At 38.5% G+C, this 16,734-nt stretch overlaps 1 protein-coding gene and 1 long non-coding RNA gene across 2 annotated transcripts in view; one reads left to right on the top strand and one right to left on the bottom strand.

Moving 5' to 3' along the window:
• Positions 1 to 2,838: 2,838 nt before the first annotated feature.
• On the bottom strand, positions 2,839 to 14,659 carry LOC115725862 (auxin response factor 1). Its single transcript, XM_030655506.2, has 16 exons — positions 14,478 to 14,659; positions 13,674 to 13,714; positions 12,229 to 12,331; positions 10,903 to 11,018; positions 10,544 to 10,639; positions 10,362 to 10,418; positions 10,060 to 10,212; positions 9,828 to 9,912; positions 9,534 to 9,624; positions 9,280 to 9,444; positions 8,634 to 8,753; positions 8,469 to 8,544; positions 5,671 to 5,836; positions 5,086 to 5,582; positions 4,521 to 4,711; positions 2,839 to 3,237 (listed from the first exon to the last, which is right to left on the bottom strand). Exons 3-16 carry the CDS (start codon positions 12,272 to 12,274, stop codon positions 3,069 to 3,071), a joined length of 2,028 nt encoding a protein of 675 aa, XP_030511366.1. The 5' UTR covers positions 12,275 to 12,331; positions 13,674 to 13,714; positions 14,478 to 14,659; the 3' UTR covers positions 2,839 to 3,068.
• LOC125315114 overlaps positions 11,234 to 16,734 on the top strand; it is a 29,729-nt gene continuing 24,228 nt past the window's right edge. The window contains exon 1 of the long non-coding RNA XR_007198479.1: positions 11,234 to 11,345. This is a non-coding gene — a long non-coding RNA (uncharacterized LOC125315114). The remainder of the gene's footprint in view (positions 11,346 to 16,734) is intronic.

Raw genomic sequence — 16,734 nt, 5'->3', positions numbered from 1 at the left:
TTCGATTCGCATTTAATCGATAAAATTCAAGACGATCAATCTCTGTAATCCAAATACCCCTGACTATTAGACGCTAACATAAGTAACAAAATCGACATGCAAATCAGTACATGGTCGAAAACCCATATTCATCTCGGCCTCAATTCAAGCCAAACCCAGAACACACAAGACGATCAGCTCCCTTAACCTAGATAGCCAAGACCTCCAGACTTCAATTCAAACAACGGATTCAACATGCAAAGCCGATTCCTTGGACATGCAAGACCATCTCCATCTCGATACCCAAAAACCCAAAAGGCGTCATCGCACCCAATCAAGCAAAAGGTAGATGACATTGGCAAATGGTTAGACACTCCACTTGCTTCGAGTCCCACGCTCGAGAAAACGGAAGTCGAATGGCCTTGAGAGACGTGGGTGAGCTAGAGAGGAAAATGAGGGAGTTCTCTTATGGGTACTTGAGAAAAATCAAGGGAGGATAGACATATGATGTATTTACAGTGGGGGAAGAGGGATTAAGTCGGTTGGGCGATTGATGGGTTCGATCCGGATCAATTTTTATGCGAACTGCACCCGAGACAATCAAAATGAACACCGGTCGTCCATTATTCTATTACTTCAATATCCATCACGCCTGTTATTTCATTTGGTCTATAATTACCGCGCCAATGACTAATGCCTCTAAAATATAATCGCCATTAATCCAAATCCATTATGAACTATGTCGCTCGTTAAATTATCCGGCGAATTTCAGGTCGGCACATCGGTAGCCTTGTGAACAACATTGGTCGGCATTTTAGGTTTGGTAGTCCCACGTTGATTCTAGTAGAAAAGCCACTGCAATATCGTTTCTGTTATGGCAAATGCAGTTGATTACACATCAATGGGGTACCGTGAGTAATCTATTGTTGCTGTTGGATCGTCAATGGCTAGGGCCGATTGGAGAGTTCTGTCAAATCCGTCCTGAGGACCACAATTCAGACATCTTTTCAACCCAAACCGACGTAGAAATGGAGGCTGTTTATTTGATAAAAAATTCGTTGACCACAAAATGGAGTCTTTATTACTCGGAGAGAATTACCAAAAGAAGTTTTAAAAAATTTTAAACTTATTACATTTATGTCAATTCAGTTTTGATGTTTTTATTTATGTCAATTTAGTCCTAAACCTTTTTGTATTTGTGTCAATTAATTCTTTCGGCCAATTTTAGTCGGACATCCCTAATGTAGAGTTGTGAGTGTTGATGTGGCAATTTTTAATAATATTCATATTTTTTAAAAATTTTCTATTATTTGTTTATTTTTTCTTTTCTTTTTCTTTTTCTTTTTTTTTCCTTATCTTCTCTCTCCAGCTGGTTGCTGGAGCTGGCCAAAGGCGAGGGCCGAGGACTCGCCGGCCTCGAGTGAAGCTCGACCTCATCATCACTAGGTGAGGTTGAGCCTCGCCATGGCCGACCTGGGCCCGGATCTAGCAAGGCTCATCCTTGTCATCGTTGGGCAAGGTCGCACCTTCCTAGGGGCGGGCGAGCTTCGTCTAAGGCTGGCCGGTCGCCGGGTTCGGCGACCAGCCAGAAGAAGAAGAAGAGAATAGGGAAGAAAAAAAGAAAAAATAAAAGAATCGAAAAAAATATTAAAATATTATTAAAAATTATCTAGTCATCGATTTTCAATCAAAATTGATCGAATGAATTGAATCGGCACAAATGCAAAAAATTGAGACTCAATTTACAAGAAAAAAAATTTCAAACTGAATTGACATAATTACAATAGATTTAGACCTTTTTGTTATTTTCCACAGAGGCAGAGGAGAATTATTGAGATGACTTATGTTGACATCGTTGCATCATTGACAAGAATGCTGATAGCTGCTGCCATCAAGACTGCTGGCAATGTGATGTCCATCGCCAGTCCATGTTAACCTTCGACACGTCGAAACTAGTAAACTCCTCAAAATGGTTTTGGGCAGCAACGTTTAAGTAAATATACAAAGTTACTATTGTCCCTTCATATGGAAAGAATTCAAAGAACAAACCGAAAACTTTACACGGGTCAGTAACTTTCCTATGTTATTCACTTATGCTTTTCTTAATAACAAGCAAAGCTTTCACGGCTAAAAAGAAAGAACGAAACTCTACAGGTGATAACTTCCACTTACAAAAGTAATTTTCACCTTTCTATAGTTAGTATGTTTTCTGCATTAATAGCTATGATCCATCCACAATAAGGTTGGCAATCCAGTCTATGGTAACTTTTAATATAAGAGTAAAAGATGTTCTGCCATCGAAAACTCAATCATTTTTTTTTTTGTCGGAGAAAACTCAATCATTTGAATAGTAAGTTTTCAAATGAAATAGTATCCGTTGGCATCCACAGAAACATCTATACGTGATTAATGACTTTATCTACACCAAAGAAACGAGATATGTACACATTGAGAACTTTTCTACCCAAATTCCGATCAAACTACTATTCCCAACTATTGTCAATAAATTGATCTGCGGTAACTGAGAAAAAATTGAAACTTAAGATGCTTTTTAAGAGGATTGTCTTTCTATCGTTATCAGCCAAACAATGGAATTAACTTGTTATGGAAACATCAGTAAGTGTAAATTGTAAAAAAATTAGAAGAAAATGTACAAGATGTCACTGGGCTTGCCAAATAAATCCAATATCCGTATCATAATTAACATTTTACGTCGACTAGTCATTAGTAATGGTTTAACTTGGCCATTACGATTTACAAGAGATCACTTTGCAAAATGGCAAAGATATGAGGAGGAAATTTCAGTCTAATGACTACAGTAGAACATGAGACAGTGTTCTCTATTTGCAACAGCTATCATACCACGGAACAATACATTTATCTTTCACGTGTTTTCCACTAACTTGCCATTAAAACCCATACAGGAGGTTCAAGTTACAACAAGACTGATCAGATATATACAATCACAACTTCAATCACAGAGCAAAATTGAAAGACAATGCTGCTCACCTTTCGCAATACAAGCTGCACGCAGAAAATGAAGCATACCACTCTTCCTACATGGCAGTATCATTACTAGAGGCATGACATCAGCAGCCAGAACCCACAACCGATGAGCGATCATCAGTGTTGACCGCAACATCAGACCCTACATTGGCTGGGCTGACATCTTCAACCGGAAGCTTTATTTTGGGCAACAACCTCTTTACTTCCTCTGTAGTGTAAATGTAAATCTTCTTTGCCATTCTGCAGAATTCACTGACAAAAATAAAAGAGAGTTAAAAATATTTGATTACAATTTTTTATATCAATACAATAGAATTGACTCCAGAAAGAAATGACCGGTATCTAGTTCCCTAAGATTGGTGCTCAAGGATAATACCAAATTTGATCAAACGCCAAGGTAGCAATTAAACCCAATGTATGAACCACGGTGGAAGTAAAAACTATTCAGTAGCCACAAATCTGAACTCATTAATTGGGCTTTAATAGTAAGGCAAGTGACGTTTCATAAGCTCCTTATGACCACATGCAGAGGCACAAGAAGAAATTTGCAGGAAATGCCAATGGAGAGTATTTAAACTAAAAAATGGAAGTCTTATCTTTGGCTTAATAAATTCAAAACAAGCCCAATACCAAACTCGCAAAGAGAGAAAATGAAATAGCCTCTGCATAACTAAATGTAAGTTCTACAAGAAAGAAAAATTCACAACTTATGCACCAACTACAATGCCCAAATGTATGTGCACGTGAGCGGGTGATGCTGTTGTTGAGTTCTCGCGTCCCCACACGCATGCATGTTCGGAAACAACAAGACTGAGGAAGGGATGATGGTCATGCCGCAATTTGATTCTAGAACCATGTTAAGTTAATGCATAAAAACAATCGTCAAGCAAAGAAGCCCCTCCCTCCCTCCCAGAGACATCTTTAGAACACTGGAGGAGTTTGATTTTCCCAAAGCCTCTGTTTAGAAGTGAAACATAGTTGGAAAGGAAGAGATCCAAACAATTATCTGCTGATCCAAACAATTCAGACCTGACCTATAAATCATTCTTCCTAGTCTTCAGTTCAGAAGTTTAACTAAATTACCTCTCCTTAGTACCTGACGAGGCAAATACTTAAGGTGACTAAGCATAGAAGATGTCTTCTAGTATTGTTTCGCCAGATGCCATTACAACTATGGTCTACGGCATACTGCAAGTGGAGTTCCTTAGTTGATAGCGTGAAAAAAATGAAGTTCATCTAGGCATTCATCTTTCTAAGAAGCAACTCTGTTGATGCTGCAGGTTGTTTGTTTCGCAGACAATTTTATATTACGATAAAACCATCTGCAAGCTACAAAGATACCACCTAGATAGTATAAAATTGTCCTATGCTCACATGATTCATTGATTTTACAGACTACACCAGGTATCATAATCAAGTACTAGGATGGGTTAAAAAGCACCTAACTGAAACTAGGGACAGTCTCTTTCAATACATGCTTTCATGCTTGTAACTTAATTTTCATTGAGAGGACAAAGCATCTGAAAGAGACTTACTGCCATGGATCATCTCCAACCATCATCTTGTCATCTTCATCGTCAGTATAGACAACCTGCCATTTTCTCATTGATCCACAGAGCTCGCCTTCAATCTCAAACATTTCTTCAAATCGTATGAGCAGGTCCTCATAACAACTAAACTGTGCCAAATTGACAGCTCTCCCAACAGCAATTCCTTGCATGTGAACCTAGAAAATAATAACCGCATCAGCTAATATCATCTTGTGCATTGCATATTTCCACATAGAATAGAAAGAAAACATCATTCAACTATAGTCTGCCAATTTACTGCTTTAGAAAAACATAGCACAAATACCATAAGTTGGCATAGTATGGATCCCATAAGATGGGAAATTTGATAATTAGCTTTGCCAATGCCACCATTAGAGCATATGCATCAATCGAACTACCATATGAAAGAATGTGTTTTTCTCAATATCAAAAGGCATCATGCATCACACTGTATACTGGGGATAGGGCTACTGATTTGCAATCGGAGCAATGAAGATAAATCCAGATATTACAAAATCCAAATAATAAAAATTCCTGAGTCACGCGGTACCTTAATACAAGTCCGAATTTGCCTGCTTTGTAGATCCTGAGAAGAATTGGGGCATGATTTCTCTGGATCATAACATGCAGAAGGATTGTCAAAATGATTCATACATGAGGGTTCTTGGTGCTCTTTGGAATCACCATCCACAGAGAGAGCAGTTTTATCTTCGTCCCTCTGTCCTACAGCCAAGGTTACTGATAAACTTTCTTTTTTGGCACTGTCAAGTAGCTGAACGCCAAATAGCCTGCAGCCACTACCACCATTCTCTCTCTTTTCACTAGATTCTTTCCCATTAACTGGTGTACATGGATCGGTCGTAGTTTCCACATGGCTAGACCAGTTGACTGTGTAGCCGGATAAAGCAGCTGGTGAACCATTCCCATTGTAACTAACAGACTTTGACCTAGCAGATGGAGAAAACTTGGGAGAGAGATAGACATCTCTTCCCCTCTGGGAATCGCCATATGGAAAATCTGAAGAATTCTCAGGAGCTTTAGGCGCACCTTTTACCAAAGACACAAGAAAGCTGTCAATTTGTCAACAAATAAGAAAAGTAGCATTTCTAAATATACAAAGAAGCAAGCTGCTTACTAAACACAGGAAGTTCTGTCACTGATGATGGTAAAGCAGGTGGCCGTGCTCGCTTGTTCCTTTGTACTTGTTGGGAATTAGAAGGAGCAGTCACAACAAGTGGCTCCAATTCCCACGGTGAAACTCTGTCAGGACGCAAGATTGATGAAGGTTCGTCCCATTGGACCTACAAGGAAATGTACTTTGAGAGATTACCCACTTATTCCTGATTAAATCTTCTTCTAACAATTGAGAAAATGTAATCATATTTGAATGTCAACCTCAAAGAAAAACCACATCAGCACCACTATAAGCATGATTCAAAAAACTCAATCCGGTGCCAATGGTGAGCGAATGTGCTCAGCTGTCAAAACTCTCAGAAGGTTGGACTAATTGGCATCCCAGTGAGAGCCCAAAACACCACTTATCAGAGCAATTGAAGGTTTAAGTCAATGGCAGCACAGAACAAGAAATTCAGGTTCGAATATCCTCAGGTGCACCACTATAAGCATGATTCAACAAACTCAATCTGGTGCCAATGGTGAGCGAATGTGCTCAGCTGTCAAAACTCTCAAGAGGTTGGACTGACTGGCATCCCAGTGAGAGCCCAAAAAAACCATTTATCAGAGCAGTTGAAGGTTTAAGTCAACGGCAGCAGAGAACAAGAAATTCGGGTTCGAATATCCTCAGGTGGGTCTGAAGATGATTCTGTCGAAAATATTCTCATAATTAAAACAGCAACAACAAGGTTAGTGGCATAGGCAACGGTTAGCTACAATTTAAGCAAGAAGCGGTTTGAAATTCTATAGACTACATAGTCCGATGAAGATGATAATGAGACCTGCAAGAAGATATGCTGCAGGAGCAATGTCAGTACCACTTGCCATTATTGAAACAAGAGTTGATTCAAACCCAAGTGGCCCAATGATAAGAACAGGCTTGTCCATCATAAACTTCCAAGCACAGAAGAAACCCAATGTCGACAGTTATCAAGAAAAAAAGGTCTACATTTAAGAAGATATTTCGATATTAGCTGAGTACCATTAAATTGCAGTCAGGTTCTACAGAGCGCATTCCAATGGTATTGCAAAATGCCCAAGGAACATTTCATAGTTGGGGTGATTTAAAATGATTCTGTACTAACATCACTAAACTACCAGACTCGCAGAAAACAAGCAGCAGGAAAATACAAGCTTTTTCCCATTGCTTTGCTCTGGTTGGTTAGCCTTGCATAAGTAGAAGTTTCACCGGTTAACCAATCAACCAGATTTATCATATCCATGGATCAGGATGCATTATCATGTGCTGAGGCTCACTAGCCAGATGTTTGTTACATCACCATCTAATTGGCTGCTGGGGTGGGTCTGATTAGGAGCAAGCTCTCTTTTCAGTTTGAAACATGTCCCCTAGGGTTGAGGATTTTTATGAGAAGGAAAGTTGTGGCCAGCAAATTTGCAAATTGGTAGTCTCATTTAAATTGGAGCACATCAAAGAAGAGACATAACTGCTGCAAAAAGCACTCAGCAAGATATCAAAGGCTAAAACAGATATTCTGATAAAAGGAGGCCTACATGAAGTTTTATTTCTTTGATTCCAGGAAAACCAAAAACAAAAAAGAGCTCCTCTAATGTATATATTATATATGCTCAGATATTACAGTATTTTATATAACAGCTTCAGTTTTGTGATTCATAGCAAGCCAAAATGGCATCAGTGATCAGTGTTTTTAATTTTACTTAAAATCATGTTCCACTTCTCCTGGTTAATCTGCCTTTCCACTGGTTTTTCCTCATATATTGCTCCACCCAATTCTGGTCCACCTCTCAAGTTTCACATGTAAAGTTTCAACCTACAAGAAATCAAAAGCCCTGAACAGACTCATCAGTCCTCTTAAAATCGCTCATAGTCTCCAATACTTAGTCATTCAAAAGAGGCTCCAGGTCACCAGAAGAGTGCTAGACAGGATCGAAATGCTCGTTTGGAAGGGAGAATGATTCTTGATGTGGTTCTCATTTCAAAAGAGCTTGTTAATTGATTAAAATCATCATAGGATTTGTAAAAGACCTTTAACAATATCTGCAAGGACTAGTGGAGGTAGAATGGTTAGCACAAAGTAAGGGCATCTTTCTCATGTTCCACTACCTCTTCATTATTTCCCGTTCAAGAGAACCAGAGCTGTTTATAGTGACTTTCAAATGCCTACTTTTGGTACCACCAGCATTGAATGCATTCCGTGGGCATGCCTGCTGTCATGGTATTTGTAGATCCTTTTCCCGTCAATATGCTATACATGAGTTGGCAGCCTTTATGTCCTAAGACACAAGCTTTTCCTGTTAATGCCTAGCTATCCACATAAATGAAGAAGTACAAACAAAGATACATGTATGAGTGTACACATAGATGTCCAAGGTTCTCATTACATCAGTACAACCTGAACAAGTCATTTCTCCCAATGCCCGTGAACTCCTAATTTTTTCTTGTAAGCTTCTTCCAGATTTGCAATCAAACAAGGAAGCTTCTTCCAGTTTTGCAACCAAACAAGGATGGAAAACCAAGCAGGAATTTTATGATTTCCAACTCAATGCCACATTTAGAAAACATTCACACGATAATTCGCAACTTAAAAATGATTCAACGCAGTAGAGGTAAGATGAGATTGGCTACTCGATATGCCATGGGCCTGCCTCCAAAATGTCCAAGACATAACTTCCAGAAAAGCATCATACAGATCATTATCTAATTCATATGGTCTCTGAAATTGTTAGATATATTTTGGTCTGAACTACAAAGCAAAATGACTTGGAAAGCAAAATGCTAACCTTTAAGGATCTCCATTCAGAATCAGTCCATCCAGATGACATGCTGTCTCCAACACCAATGATTGTGCCACTGAACCTGTGATTTGATAAATACCTAGTTAAAAGGTCCTTAGTTTCCTCCAGTATAAGGGAAAAAAGATTTGATCAAGTTAGCGACACAGATACCTTCTTTCTGAAACTTCTTCACCTTCAAATTTCATCTTAAACCTCATTCCAATGGATAGCTTGTGGGCCCGTGCTTCAAGATATTTATTGAGACTCACAATGAACTCTGACCTACTTGTTCTGCAGAAACAACGCTCTTTGAAATGAATACACTGTTTTATGACAAAAATTTTTACTATTGTCTTTGTCGTCAAAACTTAAGAAAAAGTGACAACATAACCACAAATTGTATAGACTATCCTACAGCCAGAAGACAAATCTCCTAATAATAACTCAAGTCCACATTAGCATCAAAAGATATCATTAACAAGTCCAATTTCCTCTTGATCCTCCTTAACTTCCACGGTTCAACATAAATCCCAGAACTGCTATATACGACCATCCAAACCCCCTCATCTAAATAGCTGACTTCCTTAATATTTTGCGTGCATATTTGACTGACCTGCCATTTCCAATTTTGCAAAATTTATCAGCTGATTTGTCTCCATATCTCATTCTTCTATTGGCTTTTGTAAAGTAAACCAAAGGCTAAGGATACCTTTCTAAATGAAAAGGCTTTGACTGATTAATGTCCTTACTGTATTTCTTCTATAAGCTTACCTAATGTACATCTGAAGATACCTTTCTAAATCACAAAGCAACAAACCTTGGCTTGTAGAAAACAGAAAAGAGAGTTCCAGTTGCAATGGCATGAGATGCAGTGGCCAGAACCCCAAGATGCATGCTGTGACTAGATATAACAGAGGATGGCATGTTGCTTTGCTGTCTCATTAATCTCCTAACTCCAACGCGCAACTCTCCATCTTCACCCCTGAATAACGCATGCTAACATGTAATTAATGAAACGAATCCAAAGGACGACGATAAATTATTAAAAAGATTGTGTTATGCACAACATACCTCAAGAATATAAAGGCATCGCCAGCTACCAACTTCTTGTTGCTCACAAAGACACTCCATCCAGTAGTGAGTAGGTGGCGCCTAGGTTGCCCTGCAATAGATGCTATATCAGCATAATGAACTGAAGCATCTACAAAAAAACACAAGTTGAATTGTACAAGGAACTAATACAACGAAACATCAGTCCTCAACTCCCAAGAATATTACATGAAGATGAAGAAAGAATGCAAACTCATGGTTTTCAAACTATATCAGAGATATTTCAAGCACACTTGCACTCCCTCTAAAAGTAACCTCGAAAAATATGTCGGAAATGCCATTCATTGCCATGTAGATCAGTTGCAACCAATTCCTGCCAAGGAGGCTGCTGGGACATATCCTGCACAAGGAAGTTAAATAATGACAATAAGTATACACGTAAAATGTTCAAGGAATAAGGTAAAGGAGGTAGTGCATATCCTATTAACAGAATTACATATATAACTCATTAAAAAATTGAAGATTTAACCATAGGTCTAGAGCTTACTAGGGGTGGCAGACACTCTTCAGCATGCCTCCGTAGGACAGAAAATCCCCCATGAGTACTCGTGTCAGAAGCGGTAAGCGTCTTGCAAAAGGCATGCACCTTGCACCTTGGAGGCTCTGGGAGGGGAGGATCTGGGCTTGTGACTTCATTTTGCTGATTTTAGGATTGCAACATAGTAACACACTTATAGTTATGAGAAAGGGTGCCCATGTCAAAAGGAACTATAACATCATCAATATGGAAAGAGTATAACCCATGTACTAACAAAGCACACAAGTGAAAGGAAGGCAGAACATGCTCACTTCAGGATCAGGTAGCAGAGTTATCTGTGCATAAACTTCATCTGTTTCAGGTTCGGCCTGCAGTTTCAGGTGTTAAGGTTAGAAAAGTAATACTTGGAACAAAATTATAAACGCTGATTAAACATCACGGAAGCAAAAGCACTGCTGTGTGAACATGTATATTAGGCGGGATAAAAGCTCACCCGGAGCTGAATATTGACTACCCTGCAAAGGATTTTAGAGGGCAGATTGAAAGAAGGCATTTGCTGTTCCAAGCCTCTGTTCGTTGATGCTTCAAGCTATTAAAGAGAAATAAGTATCAGTGCAAACAGTAGCAGCAACCTTAATAAATTAAGAACTAGACGTTGTTTCCTGATGCTTGTTAAATAATCCAGGAAGAACCACAAGTCAGACCATGCATTACTAGATGAAAGACTTCCAAGAAATGCATGACCAACCAAACATGGATAAACTGATGAATTTGTTAACAAACAAATAAACAAATCCCACTTCCATCAAGATATCACATGAAGGTTGGATATGGATGACATTACTGACTTACCTGCTCCATGTGACCTTGTGGAAAATAATAGACATGCTCTCCCTCTCGAGGAAGGGTGACAAGAGGGCCAGCACAGGCATGCCACAGCTCTTTGTATAAAGCATCAGTAAATGCACCTGGTTATAAAAAGAGGAATAACTTATGACGACGAGAAGGACTAAAGCTTAAAGCATACAGGAGTTAAAAATATACACTCAAAACCCTTTTTGACAGGTCGTCCACAGATTTCTACGTCAGTTTTTAGACACTCAAAATTATAACCTCGTTCCATCATGATGACACTAGGAAAAACATTTATGCAAGATCCATCTTAAATGGAAGGAATAGCAGAAAACTCAAATTAGTTGGAAGTAAGAAGAAGATAGCATGATTCGCTTCAATATTTGCAACAGTTGTTCCAGCATATTTCAGCCAATAAGGAAATAAGTAAAATGTGCGTGTGCGTGTGTGTGTGTGTGTGTGAGAGAGAGAGAGAGAGAGAGAGAGAGAGAGAGAGAGAGAGATTCCAGGCGAAGAACTTCAAAACCTTCATCATTTGAGTTAGACAATAGAAGTAGTGGACAGTAAGCTCAAAAAATTTTGCCCGATAAATTTGAACCACTCTTTCTAGGTAGCTCTCTCACTCTATTGCTTTCTACCTTTACAAATCAAGAGAAAGGCATTGGAGATAACAATGTCTATGCTTTTAAGATTAATACCTAAGTTTACACCTCAAAATATTGTATCATTACTAGCTTATAAAGAACAGAATCAGTAAACGACAATCGCAAGTCAAAGGTTTATTACCAGTATAAGTTAATAGATTATAAATTTACATTCGAAAAAGTGACATTGGAAGCGAATCTTAAATTTGTTTATGTTAACATTTTCTCATATTTGTGAGATTTGGTGGGACTATTGCCAACTGTTCTAAAAGCTTAAACTGTTAGATGAAGGAGTGGTTTAATAGTTAATATTCTAACAGTATCTTTTAGATATTCGGTGAAATAAAAATTGACAAATATATATGAATTGCCATCCAAATCACATTTCCCGTTCAGGTAACTCTTCCCCTAGAGAAGTGAAGACATTTAATTAAACATATGCTTTACTTGCTTTATGCAGGTATTTAAGAAAAAATTAAGGTACTTCTAACCAAATTTTTACACTTATGTACTAAAACTAATCAAGTCACCACCATGAAGCCGTAATAGTCTAGGATAACCTAACAAGCAACACTTGGGTTCTTAATTATGTATAGTACAAAGGAGAATTATATGTCACTACAAACAAAGCACCACATGAAAACATAACATGCGTTGTAACTGTAGAAGAATGTATCCATACCTTGATGAGGCCGCCCACATGAAAGATTTGATGCATGAGATGCCATCAAAGAACCGCAACGCTCTTAAAGATGACCTCAATGTATAAAAACCAGCTTTAGGATCTGCATCAAAATCCAAGCATGATTATCTACACGTAACCTCACAAACCATCTGCCCATTAGGAGCTTTTCATATGAAAATGCTCAGATGTGATGCTCAAATGAGAAACAGGAAACCCACTCAAGTTGAGTGAACCTTAACCCCTCTCCAAAGAGTCAATCCATTATCTTCCACTTCATTCAGCTCTCTCTCGTGATGTTACTAGTTAGCTTGAGTTCAACACTTAAAATATTTTAGTATATTTAAAGGTCGTACAACACTTAGAATAATTTGGTAATTTAATTTCCATTCAAGGGGTTAATTGAGACAACAACTAGATTTCCCTACTCCTGTTTGGTTTATAAAAATGGAGAAATGGGACATGAGAAAAATGCATAGTCTTGCCGTGCTTAATAGAGATGCCAAACTAAATTTCTTGAAAGAAATTGACTCAACCAATGTGCTTTAGTGCTTTTGACCCTCAAATAGATGGTCGAGCAATGATCTGAAGAATAGTTATTTCATGATAGAACAAGCTATTTAAGATAAGAGATGGTTGATCAGAACAACTCTCAAAAGATACCATTTAAAGCTCTTAAAGAAAAAATATGTGTTCAAAGCAAGCCAACAACCACAAGAAGCTAGTGGGACAGATAATAATGACGATCTGCCACAGATAACCAAGAGGTTCATACAGAGGTAAGATCACTTTGAGAGCTCAAAGAAAAGTTTGCTTATGTAAAGTAAGCAGAGTTCATGAATCCATTAGAGAACTTTTATGCATGAGACGAAATAGAGCTCTGACGAAGCCACAAATCAACAGGTAGATATATTTTCTACTTTAGATACCTCTGAGAGACTTCTCTGAAGAAGATCAAATGGTTGACTCCCAAATAAAAAAGGATGTCACGTAAGACATACTTAGATATCAACAAAGGACGAGTTCCAAAAAATATAGAGATTAATGGTGAAATTATTGAGCTAATAGTCTTTGGAAGCATTTCAATTGCAAGGACCAATACAGCTGAATATGTTAAAATCATCCAAATCTTATCCTCATATGAACATCTCTCAGACATGGAGGTGCTGATACAAGAGCATAATTTTGTCAAATTTAGTTATGCTAAGAAGTGGTCTGTAAGTGTATTTAAAATTAAGTATACCCCTGGCACGAGCAGAATAGGCATTTCGTGCGAATAATAATTGTTTTTTCTAACTTCAAGGGAGTAAACTCTACTCTGTTTTAGCCTCTGTTTTCACACTTATTAACAGTCTATTCATCTCCAGCTACATCAGCAAGGCTACACATTGGCCACAGACAAAACTATAAAAGGCCAAAGAAAACCCTTGCAGCTGGAGACTCACCATTCTCCGAGTCAGCTGACCCAAGCACACTTCTCTTCCTTCTGCATAAAAAATAGGTAACATGATTATCTCTCAAAACTTCCATAATCACCTATATAGGAAATTTGGCCCCTGTTATAAAATTCAAATATTAAAAGAAGGTTTACGCTCTTCTTCTTTCATCTCTCCATCACATCCTTAGAAGTTGATGATTCTATAGTTGATCTCACTGAGGTCAACATGAATTGATTTTCCATATTGCTGCATCCAGTTGTAGTCTCTACTTAACAACCCTGACCCTAAAAAAATTCTATGAATCCTTTCATCAGTCATGTCACACCCACAAAAATAGATGACTTTTCCACCAAAAGTTAAATAAACCGGGTTCGCTTTACAGGAGCAAGCAACTTCTCGAGCAATCTATAAGCGCCACAATATCGGCTTCATCCAGTTCATTACAACTCCACGGACCCAATCCGACGAGATGCAACACATAAAGACGCACACGTCGATTACACGCAAATCACTATGATGAGCCGGCGTTTGACTTGCAAACGACCACAGACACGAACAGAAGGAATTTTGTCCGAAAAGAAAATGCAACTCAAAACCCCTCAAGCAAAACGACATTCCACAACCTGGATCTAAGGACGCGAACGGACAAAATCAAGCCTTCCTCCACACCCACATTTCCTCGAGCAACAGTGGACACATACAGAATCTGATCGAGCAAAAATTGAGTGAAGAAGACGCTTGGTCTTCCAGCTCAGCTCAGCACCCCAAATCGGAAACACAGAAAGAGCTCGACAGCAACAAAATCCTTACCGGAGCAAGAAATCTCCCTCTCTGTGGACTGATTCAAGAGATTGTCCGAAGAGCGAGCAAGTGGGGTGGTCGGATTGGGATTCAAGCGGAGGGAGAAAAATGGGGGAAAATATCAATTGTTTCAAGGAAAAGCGAAGAGACAGCGTTCATAGTCTTTTCTGTCTGTTCTGTTTGGTTGAAGCCGACACGACCCAACCACTGCTTTTTCTCCTCTTCTTCTTTTCTCTTCCTTTTTTTATTTATTTTTTTTTACCATTTTTTTTTATTTCCTCTTTTATTTACATTAGCCCAAAATGGAAAAAAAAAAAAAAAAGGTAAATTCGTGATAGATAACAACCTTATTTCTAAGTACGTACGCGATTTATTTTATTGGACCTGCGTGTACAACCACGAATGTGTGTTTTCAAATGAAGCTGAGTTAAGAGATTTCTTAGTATTTAAAATTAAGACAAATCAAGATTTAATAAATCCGAAATCGACGGTGCAATTTGCTCTTTGCAAGCGAGAAGCAAGCAATGCCTCTTGCGACTTGTTGTTCTAAGGTGCAAATATGAAAAGAATGAGCCATTTTCTCTCGAGAAATCATTGAAATCACCATGTACTAGAAGGGATCGTATCGTTTTTATCCAACCGATTATGAGAAATCATTGAAATCACTATTAAATGTTATTGAAAATATAGAAAAGCTCGAGTAAAACATGGCCATGATTTTCTAGCCCTCAAGTCCCTTCTTGGATATTTGCTTATATCACATACAATTATTACCATCTAACTTTAACTAGTCATGTAACGACATTAATATTTAATATTAAGGAGAAGTTAAAAGATGTCCGGTCAGTAATTACTCCCTTCTTCGATATTTTGCTTGTATCTTGTACAATTATTGTTAGCTAACTTTAACTTGTCCTGTAACCATGTTGACATTTAAAGTTAAGGAGAAGTTAAAGGAGGTCGGGTCACTGATTACTTTACTTATTGATAAAAAGTAATCATTGATAGGTATACATGACTTCGTCTTTATTCACTACAAAATGATTGATATGAGCCGTACTTATCATTCCCGAAATCTCAACTCCAAGGAAATCCCCAAAGTAGAGATCCGGGGAAGAGCGAACCGGCCTCCCAATCTTGCTATAGCATCTCAACGCGAAGAGCAACATTTCACCCGCGAGTTGGCTCACAAATTTATTACGGTCCGAACTCCCGATCCCGTGGAAGGATAGTGGCCTTCGTGGCTTGGCTATCTACTCGGTGATAATTATAATTGATGAACAAAAGTAATCATTATTATTGTTAATTAATAATTAAAAAATAACTATTTTCCTCCTCCTTTTCGTACGTAGAACGACTCTAGGATGGTCAATAGCTTAAATGAGAACAATTCGATTACTCGTCTTCTCTCTCTCTCTCTCTCTCATCTTCTTACATAAATTATTAATTTTTTATTATTATTTTTTAATGAAGTGGGGCGATTGGGTAAGGCGAGTGCTTCCCCCCATCTCCCGAACAACTTCGTCTTGTCCCACGGTCTTCACGCAAATCGAATATTCCTCCAGTCAAAATTTCTTAATTTTGACCCCCGAGCCCTATTAGTTTTTTTTTTTTTAGGTTAGTCCCCGTGAGGCAGTTTGACACGTCATCTTTAATGAATTCCCTAATTATGGGGCCCGCGTAATTGGCGAAATGGACACCCTGGGAATTTACGGGAATGCCACCGCACGTGCCGTTTATTATTGGCTTTACCTTCTTCGCGGCATTATTTAATGAGCCGGTTTGCTTAGGATTCAAGTTAGGCTGTATTTTTATTTTTTTAAGGCCAAACGCCCAAAAAAAAACATGAAGGTACCCCTGGTTAACAAGTATTGTACTTCGCACAATGCGACAATGCATGAGTCGAAGCTCCGATGACTCACCTCAAGTGCGGAAGGCTACTATACTCGCATATTTGGAAGTAGCCAACTGAATTTGACGTAAAGTCTATCTTCTCTGCCGTTAACCTCCTAAATTGGAAGAAGATTTTTTTTTTCTCGAATTTTACGTTCCTGAGTTCCGATGAAGTAGTTTAAGGACTTGCTTAGGTCCAAGGCTGTGTATGTCTTTAGGCCAAATGCCAAAGAAAGGCATCAACTCATTCCCAGAGGACAAAATTTTCCTTCGTCGGCTGTCAACTTTTTCGTTCGGTTGAGCTTACGTGACGGCTGACACGGCGAAAAATGATAACGTGCACAGATGACACCTTATCGGAGTGCAATATTGG

The sequence above is a fragment of the Rhodamnia argentea genome, chromosome 5 (assembly GCF_020921035.1).
Source record: "Rhodamnia argentea isolate NSW1041297 chromosome 5, ASM2092103v1, whole genome shotgun sequence".
NCBI lineage: Eukaryota > Viridiplantae > Streptophyta > Magnoliopsida > Myrtales > Myrtaceae > Rhodamnia > Rhodamnia argentea.
Note: the sequence above shows the minus strand (reverse complement) of the source record. Positions and strands in the feature narration are given on the sequence as shown.

Bases quoted from the DNA above. Each gene is read 5' to 3' on its own strand.
- LOC115725862 (XM_030655506.2), bottom strand. From the start codon at position 12,274: ATGGCATCTCATGCATCAAATCTTTCATGTGGGCGGCCTCATCAAG. The intron at 9,625-9,827 runs GTTACTTTTAGA...CATCTATTGCAG, and splicing joins TTTCCGACATATTTTTCGAG to GGCAACCTAGGCGCCACCTA. The intron at 4,712-5,085 runs GTACCGCGTGAC...ATTATTTTCTAG, and splicing joins AAATTCGGACTTGTATTAAG to GTTCACATGCAAGGAATTGC.